The 10,499-nt window shown below is 37.9% G+C and overlaps 1 protein-coding gene across 1 annotated transcript in view; it reads left to right on the top strand.

Moving 5' to 3' along the window:
- MTFR1 (mitochondrial fission regulator 1) overlaps positions 1–10,499 on the top strand; it is a 60,234-nt gene that overhangs the window by 46,181 nt on the left and 3,554 nt on the right. Inside the window, exons 5-6 of the mRNA XM_014541010.1 lie at positions 8,648–8,880; positions 10,482–10,495. Of these exons, the coding sequence (XP_014396496.1) occupies positions 8,648–8,880; positions 10,482–10,495 (247 nt within the window). The remainder of the gene's footprint in view (positions 1–8,647; positions 8,881–10,481; positions 10,496–10,499) is intronic.

The following is a 10,499-nucleotide window of genomic DNA, read 5'->3' on the forward strand; positions in this document are numbered from 1 at the left end:
CCCCCGCCCCGGGCCTTCAGCACCCTATTGCCTGTGTCCATGGGTTATGCATATATGCATACAAGGTCTTTGGTTGAATACTTCCCACCTACCTCCCCTCCCCTGTCTTCCCTTTGAGATTCCACACTCTGTTCCATGCTTCCATGTCTCTGGATCCACTCCGTTCATCAGTTTATTTTGTTACTTAGATTCCACATATGAGTGTGATCATGTGATATTTGTCTTTCTCTGACTGACTTATTTCACTTAGCATGATATTCTCCAGGTTCCTCCATGCTGTCTCAAAGGGTAAGAGATTCTTCTTTTTTACTGCTACATAGTATTCTATGGTATCAATGTACCACAGTTTTTTTATCCACTCATCTACTGATGGGCACTTAGGCTGTTTCCAGATCTTAGCTATTGTACATTGCTATGAACATAGGGGTGCATACATTCTTTCTGATTGGTATTTCAGGTTTCTTAGGATATATTCCTAAAAGTGGGATCACTGAGTCAAATGGCAGTTCCATATTTAATTTTTTGAGGAAACTCCATACTGTTTTCCATAATGGCTGCACCATCTGCATTCCCACCAGCAGTGCACGAGGGTTCCCTTTTCTCCACATCCTCGCCAGCACTTGTCATTTGTTGATTTGTTGATAGTAGCCGTTCTTACAGGTGTGAGGTGATAACTCGTTGTTTGAATTTGCATCTCTCTGTTGATCGGTGACTTTGAGCATTTTTTCATATGTCTCTTGGCCATCTGTATGTCCTCTTTGGAAAAGTGTTTATTTAGGTCCATTGCTCATTTTTAAAATTAGATTGTTTGTCTTCCTTTTGTTAAGTTGTATGAGTTCCTTATATATTTTGGATATTAACCCTTTATTAAATGTACCATTGCCAAATATGTTCTCCCATGCAGTGGGCTCCCTTTTTGTTTTGTTGATAGTTTCTTTTGCTGTGCAGAAGCTTTTTATTTTGATGTAGTCCCATTTGTTTATTTTCTCCTTAGTTCTCCATTGTTGTAGGAGATGTATCTGTAAACATATTGCTGTGAGAGATGTCTGAGATTTTGCTGACTTTGGTTTCTTCTAGGATTTTTATGGCTTCACAACTTACATTTAAGTCTTTCATCCACTTTGACTTTATTCTTGTGTATGGTGCAAGTTGGTGGTCTAGTTTCATTTTTTGACATGTATCTGTCCAATTTTCCTAACACCATTTATTGAAGAGACTGTCTTGACTCCATTGTATGCTCTTGCCTCCTTTCTCAAATATTAATTGAACATAATGGCTTATATTGATTTCTGGGGTCGGTTATGGTGGCTTTGTAGTATAACTTGAAATCTGGTATTGTGATTCCTCCAACTTTGTTTTTCTTTCTCAAGATTGCTGCAGCTATTTGGAATCTTTTTTCATCCCATGTAAATGTTTCGAGTATTTGTTCTAGATCTGTGAAATATGCAGGTGGTATTTTAATAGGGATTTCATTGAGTCTGTAGATTGCCTTGGATAGTATGGACATTTTAATGATGTTGATTCTACCAATCCATGAACATGGTATATTCTTCCACTTGTTTATATCTTCTCTTTTTTTCAACATCCTGTAGTTTTCCAAGTACAGGTCTTTTGCCACCTTGGTTAAGTTTATTCCTAAGTATATTACTTTTTTGGTTAAAGTGCAATGGTAAATGGGATTGTTTGTTTAGTTTCTCTTTCTGATAATTCCTTATACTATATAATAAAAGGGTAATACGCAAATCGACCAAACGGCAGAATGACCGGTCGCTATGACACACTCTGACCACCATGGGGCAGATGCTCATTGCAGGAACTGTCCCCTGGTGGTCAGTGCTCTCCCACAGGGGGAGCGCCGCTCAGCTACAAACTTGGCTGACTAAGGATGTCTGATTGACAGCTTAGGCCCATTTCCCGGCCTAAGCTGTCAGTTAAATATCCCCCAAAGGCTCCCGGACTGCTAAAGGGCGCAGGCTGGGCTGAGGGGGACACCCCCTCCAGTACACAAATGTCGTGCACTGGGTCTTTAGTTGGTGTATAAAAAAGCCATAGATTTTTGGGTGTTGACTTTGTATCCTACTACATTGCCAAATTCATTTATTAAATTTAGTAGTTTTTTGGTGGAGTCTTTAGGGTTTTCTGTGTACAATATCATGCCATCTGTGAATAATGAGAGTTTTACTTCCTCCTTTCCAATTTGGATGCCTTTTATTTCTTGTCTGATCGCTATGGCCAGGACTTCCAGTACTAGCCTATACAATAAAAGGCTAATACGCAAATCGACCGAATGGCGGAATGACCGGTCGCTATGATGTGCACTGACCTCCAGGGGGCAGATGCTCAACATAGGAGCTGCCCTCTGGTGGTCAGTGTGCTCCCACAGGGGGAGCAGCACTCAGCCAGAAGCTGGGCTCATGTCTGGCGAGCGCAGCAGCGGGGTGGGAGCCTCTCCTGCCTCCGCAGCAGCGCTTAGGATGTCCAGCTGCCTGACTGTGAGAAGGCGCAGGCTGGGCTGAGGGGAGGCCCCCCCCGCGAAGTGCACGAATTTTGTGCACCAGGCCTCTAGTGTTGAATAAGAGTGAAAGGGGACATCCCTCGCTTGTTCCTATTCTTAGGCAAAATGGTTTTAGTTTTTGCCCATTGAGTATGATGTTCACTGTAGGTTTGTCATATATGGCCTTTATCATGTTGAGGTATGCTCTCTCTATTCCCACTTTGCTGAGAGTTTTTATCAAGAATGGGTGTTGGCCGAAACCGGTTTGGCTCGGTGGATAGAGCGTCGGCCTGCGGACTGAAAGGTCCCAGGTTCGATTCCGGTCAAGGGCATGTACCTGGGTTGCGGGCCCATCCCCAGTGGGAGATGTGCAGGAGGCAGCTGATCGATGTTTCTCTCTCATCGATGTTTCTAACTCTCTATCTCTCTCCCTTCCTCTCTGTAAAAAATCAATAAAATATATAAAAAAAAAAAAAAGAATGGGTGTTGGATCTTGTTGAATGCTTTTTCTGCATCTATTGATATGATCATGTGATTTTTGTCCTTCAGTTTGTTTATGTGATGTATCACGTTTATTGATTTGCAAATATTGTACCAGCATTTCGTCCCTGGGATAAATCCCACCTGGCCATGTTGTATGATCTTTTTAATATATTGCTGGTTCCGATTTGCTAATATTTTGTTGAGGATATTAGCATCTATGTTTATCAGGGATATTGGCCTGGAATTCTTTTTTTGTAGTGTCTTTATCAGATTTTGGAATTAGGGTAACACTGGCCTCATAAAAAGAGCTTGGAAGTGTTCCTTTCTCTTGGATTTTTTGGAATAGTTTAAAGAGTATAGGTGTTAGTTCTTCTTTGATGTTTGGTAAAACTCCCCCTGTGAAGCTGTCCGGACCTGTGCTTTTGTTTGTTGGGAGTTTTTTTTATCGCTGCTTCCATTTTATCAGTTGAATACTAGTACTCTTACCAGGCAATTTGAGTCTTTGTCACTGATTAATGTCATAGTATTGTGTCTCTGGGGAAATAGCACACGTAAGAGTCTTTCATAATTGATTAATTGTACAAATGATTGTTTTCAAATGCACTGAAGTTCAGTTTTTTAAAAATTTCTAAATTGTATTAATCTCTACCTTCTATGAAGAATTGTTAAAGATAACATGAGAAAACCCTTAGCAAAGTGGCATGCACACAGTAAGGCCTCTTTTTTTTTTTTCCTTTTCTATGCACATTTTGATTTCCTTTTAAATTCATAGAATGGCCTCAGAATTAGAAATCTCATTTTTATAAGAAGCACAGAGATTCTTTGAAAGAATCTATAACTGATTATCTTGTCTAAGATAATTGATTTGTTCTCTTCCGTAATAAAACCCTAAGGGGAATGTGTAGTCTTTTGATAAATACACAGCATAATACTTGCACTATCATATAAACTCTTTAGCTTCTAGTAGACATCATAGCTATTGTCATGTATTGGAGTAACTTTTGGAGTAGAAGATCATTACTTAAGGAATATTGAAATATTTCAGGTTGAACTCTGGTTTGGTCATTCTATGTTAATACCTTAATTCCTAATTTTATCTAATTCTTGAATCTGAGTGCCTCATACATATCAAACTGAATATTTATTAAAAGTTTATAGGTTCACAGGATTGAAGTCATTACAGGTAAACCCTTTTCTTACACCAGAATGTTTGTAATCTAATTGCCAAGATGAATATATTTACAAAAATTGGTAATATAAGAGTAGTAACTAAAGTGAGACCGAGGGCTTTGATTAAAGACATCCAGCTTTTAATTTTTCAAATTTGAATATTAAGTGTAAAATGGAATATGCTATTTTTTAAGGAGTGTTGGAGAGCCCCAATCTCATAAAGCATGACTATGAGTAACTAGACTCCAAAGGAAATGACTCAGCAAGCAGCCAGGCCACAGTTCAGTAGGTGCGAGTGAGTGTAGACCGGGAGACTGACCCCTCCCCGCCCCCTCATGGGTTGGAGCAGGAGTTTTCCACTCACAACAAACAGCAGGTGTTATTCGTTCCCATGTTAATCTTAATTACTTGACACTAGACATTAACTGATAATGTACATCAGTAAAATACTAGATTCAAGGGAGAAACATTTCTATTAAATATCATTTTTAGTAAGATATGACTTATAAAATACAAGAGACTTGTGTTGAGCAGAACCTACAACAGCTAATGCCACGAATCCCAGTAGTGCTCTGGGTCTGTGGCCTTGCCAACTCCCCACTATAAATCCTTTCAGGGATTACCCCCTCAGTGAAAATAATTTCCCCAGTCCAGTTGTCTTTACTCAACTACTTGCTCATTTAAAAAAAATTGTTAGGCCCTAGCCGATTTGACTCAGTGGATAGAGCGTCAGCCTGTGGACTAAAGGGTCCTGGGTTCCATTCTGGTCAAGGGTACATGCCTGGGTTGCGGGCTCGATTCCCCAGGAGGGGGTGTGCAGAATATCACCTTTCCTAGGACACTGGACTAATTTAAAACAACCTCAGTTTTTGAGTTTTCATTAACTTTGAGTTAAGGGGAAAGAACCCCAGAGGTGCATTCCATTTAATTTAGATTTTTTAAAAAATGGTCTGTGGAGCTTAAAAAGCATTTTATATTTATGTAAGTTGTACTCCAAAAGAGGCTGTCCTTGATACTAACATTGAAAAGATAAGAGAGGTAGATAAGTTGTGTGTAATGTTACTCTGGATAGGAGCCAGTACTCTTCTGCCATAAGGCATGTTGGAGCCAAAAGCAAATAATATGGGGGGGGGGGGGGGGGGGGGGGGCAATACGAAGTTGGTGTGAAGAAATTGTGTTAATCCTCACCAGAGGATATTTTTCCCATTGATTTTTTAGAAAGAGTGGAAGGGTGGGGAGTAGGGAGGAGAGAGACATCGATTAGTTGCCTCCTGCATGCACCCTGACCGGGAATTGAACCCATGACCCTTTGGTGTGTGAGCCAAAACTCTAGCCACTTAACAACACTAGCTAGGGCAAGAAAATGGTTTTTAAAAACAATCTTATTTTGGCTGTTTGTCTTCTGATTTGGGGGCATCAGTACTTGATACCGCTTTTATATTTGTTTTTGTTTCTTTAAAATCCTCTGAATTGTACACACAAAAATCTGAACAGCATTTCTCTTAGTTTAGATTAATTGTGGCCTCTGTATTCTAGTTCTTAATAGCCCCCTATTCTGAAGGATGACAAAACAGATTAGTCCTGAGAATGATTTATTTGTTTACTCTTTACAGATTAGATGTCTGTGGGAAGGCTGTATTTTTAAAGCAAGGAGTCTGTAAATTTTTCATAAAATTTAAAGTTTTTCATATACAAGGAAGAATATTACAGAACAATTCTTATTTGTTTTTGGGCTCCAGTAGATGTCGATCTCTTGTGTCTTTTGAAGATATGATCGTTTCAGGATTACTTTAATTTTTGACTTCTAAAAATCCACATTTAAACTTATACATTTTCTATAATTGCTTTGTTTGAACTATATCCATCAACAGTAGCTCACATAGACAAATGCAGAATCTACACAATCAAAGTTAGAAAAATAGCATAGATATAAAGTATAGGTGATCTGACACTGTTGCTCAAATCATTTGCTAACGGCTTTTTCTTACTTGGGCATATTGATATTCCAGATTGATGAGTGCTTTGTCCTTAATTCCCAGTAGATTGAAAAGCAAAAGGATAAAATTCACCTGTAAGAGGGGAGATGTAGAAGATTCTTTTTTTTTTTAATCTTTAATTTCTTTATTGGTTAAGGTATTACAAATGTGTCCTCATCCCCCCACTCATGCTCTCATCCCCCTGTTGTCCATGTCCATTGGTTTGGCTTATATGCATGCATACAAGTCCTTTAGTTGATCTCTTCCCCTTACCCCCACCCTCCCCTATTTTCCCTCTGGGGATTGATGTTTTTTTAACATTGCAGTTGTTGTTCAATACTCAGTAATTTTCTCTTGCAATTAATTTTGGGTAGAAGATAGTTTGAAGAGAATAAGATGGTCAAACATGCCTTATAATTGATCTTAATTCATACTGTCTTGTTACCTTGTCCCAGTTTTTAGTATTTTAGAGTAAATATTCATGGGATTTGAAGATTACCTTACTTGAATGTTAACAGTTAAAAATATACACTTCTAAGCATTTAATACTTTTGGCCCCTCTGATGTCTAGAATTTTAGGTGGGGAAATGTTCTCTACTAAAGTAACCACTAGTTCTTGAGTAAACAATATTAAAACTTTTGTTTAGTAGCACGAAAGATTCTAGTATCCAAAATTTTATTTTCTGTTTAAAACAAACCATCACCCTCACAGGTGAATATGTTATCTTAGGTATGTGACTAAGACAGGGGGCAGAGACGAGTCTTTCTGCACAGGTTCTGTGTTTCTCTCCTCTCTGTTCCACTTCCATCCAGCTGTCATCCTCCAGGAGCCCTCACCTCTGGTGCCCATGGTGGCGTGTCCATCCTCTGTCCTGAAAACACTGCTTCTGACTGGTTCCTTCCTCTGAATTCAGTCTCAGTTACCACTAGTCTTCCATCTTTCTCGACACTGTTTTGAACAAGAATATTTTAATTCTACATTTGATATTTCTGTATTGTACCCAAGACTAGAGTTCCGTTACTACCACTATCTGCAGTTTCCTTAGTTTTTTTCAAGAAGTTGTTTTTAAGAAATTATTGTGTTGTTTATTAAAAACAAAAAGTTATTAAGAATATAGTTGAGGAAGCATATTAAATAAATATTTGACATACTGATTATTACTCTGTAAATATTTCCCAAAACTTCAATAGATGGATTAATTTCTATCTACTTATAATTTAATCTGTTGTATAGAGCTGTTCAACAGAATTTCTTGACCTACCCTATGAAAAATAGGTAGAAATCAGAATTAAATTAGCCTATTGCATCAACAAAGAGCCACAGTGATTTTTTTTTCAAAATTTAATCTTATTTCTTTATTGTAGGTTGATGAGAGCAAATGCATGTAACCGCTAACTTATTTATATAATCTTTCAAAGAACATATATTTAATCAGAGCATTGATACTATTCCTTATGGATGTTTTTACCTTTGTTTAATCTCATGTACTTTTTAGAAGTTTCATCACCCATTCCTCCCCTTGTAGGTATAAGAAAGTGGTAATTGAAGCGTTGCAAGCCAAACATATTTCCCTATTCACTCATATTCTAAATAAAATTAATAAAGCTTTATTTTATTTTCCCCTCTCTAAAATCAATATGCATAAACTTGGGCGAGGATTTTAAAAAATGCAAAAGGCTTAGAGGCCAGGAAGACCTAATTGTATAAAATGGGAAGAAATTGACAGTTCAAAAGAAATCTGAATTTTATTCTCAGCCCTAAAAGACTTCCATTTGGAGCTGCAGAGCAGTGCACATTAAATTTTTTATACCCAAGTGATTACTTAGTTACCATGTAGTTACTGAATAGGTTCAATTATATTGACTTTTTTTTCTTTTCAGTTTCTTTTGCTGCATTTTGCCCATATTGTTACAATATGTCTAGTAACTTGGTGTATTCTATCATACACAGAAATACTGACATTGAATTGCAGAAGCCAAGATCCTGGGGAAGGGCTAATGTATTACTGATTTGATTTTGTTGTCAAATACAACTAGTAATTAATTTATCATTTTTAAGAGTATTAAAATGTTTCCTAGTTTAAATAAAACCAAACATGAATTAGCGAAAGCATTGTTGGAATATGTGATGCTTGTGCATATTATCTAGCGCAGTGGTTCTCAACCTTCTGGCCCTTTAAATACAGTTCCTCATGTTGTGACCCAACCATAAAATTATTTTCGTTGCTACTTCATAACTGTAATGTTGCTACTGTTATGAATCGTAATGTAAATATCTGATATGCAGGATGGTCTTAGGCGACCCCTGTGAAAGGGTCATTCAACCACCAAAGGCGTCTCGACCCACAGGTTGAGAACGGCTTATCTAGAGATTCAGAAGAATGAATGGCAACAAGAAACACCTGAGAACCACTTTTCAGGCTGACCTTACATAAATCTCCTATATGGATATTTTGTGATTAATTGGCAATTACTTTATTTTCTTACAAAGCCTGTGACAGCCACCCTTTTCTCCTCCTTGCAGGACAGAGGTCAGGTCAAGGCAGCCCCTTCAGGATGACCTTCCTTTCTTTGAGAAACCCCCAAGCAGGCAGCTTTCCTTACCAAACCTGTCTCCAGAAGAACCTCCACTGAAGACGCCCCTGGCGAATGAGGAAGCGCTGCAGAAGATCAGTGCTCTTGAAAATGAACTTGCTGCTCTCCGAGCGCAGATTGCCAAAATTGTGACCCTGCAAGAACAGCAAAATCTCACTGCAGGTCTGTAAGTCCTTCTTTTGTTTTAACCAGCAAACTGGGAATCAGAAGCATGTCACTATAATTTTAGAATTTATTGGCAAATAACAGCTATAAATGGGAGTTACTCCTTTGCATAGTCCAGGCCCCAATCAGGCTTAAGTGGTTTTGTTTGTTTTGAACAATCTTGATGCTATCAGAGAGGATAAGTGGGTATATTTGGAAAACACTGAAATTCCTGCACTTGAATTACTACCTAGGTGAATGCTATGGGGAACTTAATGGCACTAATCCTCTCAGACATGAGGCCATCTCAGCCCCGACAGGGTTGAGTGCTATTTACTTACCTAGAAGTCCCGAGGCAAGTACTTTGCCTTTCTACTTCCCTTTCCTGCTCTACAATGGGACCAACAGTAGCTATGTTAGAGTTATCATGGGAGAAAACATGGAAATGATTATAAAATGCCTTTAGCACATAGTAGCTACTTAATAGTCATTTTCTCTTGCCCAGAGTAGAAACTGAATTCAGGTCCCGTGACTCCTAGTCTAATACTGTTGCTTTTATTTGTGTGGCATTATCACTTTGAATAAGAAACCATAAACTTGAAATCCTAGTCCATTAACCTGTTGGCAAGTAGTGGTTGTTTTCCCCAGTGTTGTCCCGAGTCCTGGCTAGATTTAGGATTAAGCAACTCTGTCTAAAGGATAAAGACAGTACAGTTACTCTACCTCTGAGCCACTTGGCTTGTGCTCCTGGAGTTTAATGTAATCCAACCTTGTAAGGCCAAGGTGGACAGAGGGCAAATGCACTCAGAGGAGTAATCGTGTTAAATGGAAAACCAAACATCCTGCCCCTTTCTTCCAGCTTTAAGTTGCAGTTCTCTTTTGCTTTACCTCCCTCTCCTGGCAGACTAGGTAAAGTGCCATAAGTAGTGAAATAATTTGGGGATTTATGTTTGGTGGTCTGTTTATAATAAAAATCCTTGAGTGAAACTTTTTCACATCCCCTAATCAATGTAGTTCACCCAAAAGAAAACTCTCTAACCTCTAATTGTGCAGAAAGATGAGTTTTTAGGTCATTGTTATATAACCACTTTAACTCTTACCTTAGTTAACTTTTGGTTTTGGTAATTAAGTGTAACACTTTCTTTTTCTTCCAGTTAATCTAAATCCTTTCAAACACATTCTAGTCAATGGAGGTGTATAATGCTGAGAATACTGTATATGTGAATAGTATATTTAAAATGAACCACAAATTTATCCAATAGTTTTTTAAAAGTTGTTATAGTCCTAAATTATCTAACTGAATATAATGAAGATAATTATTTATGCTGCACAGACTACTTTATATTTCATCTCAAAGGAGTTACAAACTGTGCCAGTCAGGCTTGACCATTTGATATCACAAAAACACTCCTGTTAAATTAAATGGAACTTTTCCATCTGGAGAGTTTGGGATTAAATGATACAGTGACTGATTTAGATTTTAACCAAGTAACTGAAACTTTCTTTTTAAGGATATTGTTTTCAGGCATATAAAAGTCCTTAACATGATTTAAAAATTTTATTTGCCTGTTACCATTAGGATTAAAATTAATATTTCCTTATTTCTGTGGGTGATTTAGATTCTAGCACATCTGTTA

The sequence above is a fragment of the Myotis brandtii genome, unplaced genomic scaffold (genome assembly GCF_000412655.1).
Source record: "Myotis brandtii unplaced genomic scaffold, ASM41265v1 scaffold254, whole genome shotgun sequence".
Classification (NCBI taxonomy): domain Eukaryota; kingdom Metazoa; phylum Chordata; class Mammalia; order Chiroptera; family Vespertilionidae; genus Myotis; species Myotis brandtii.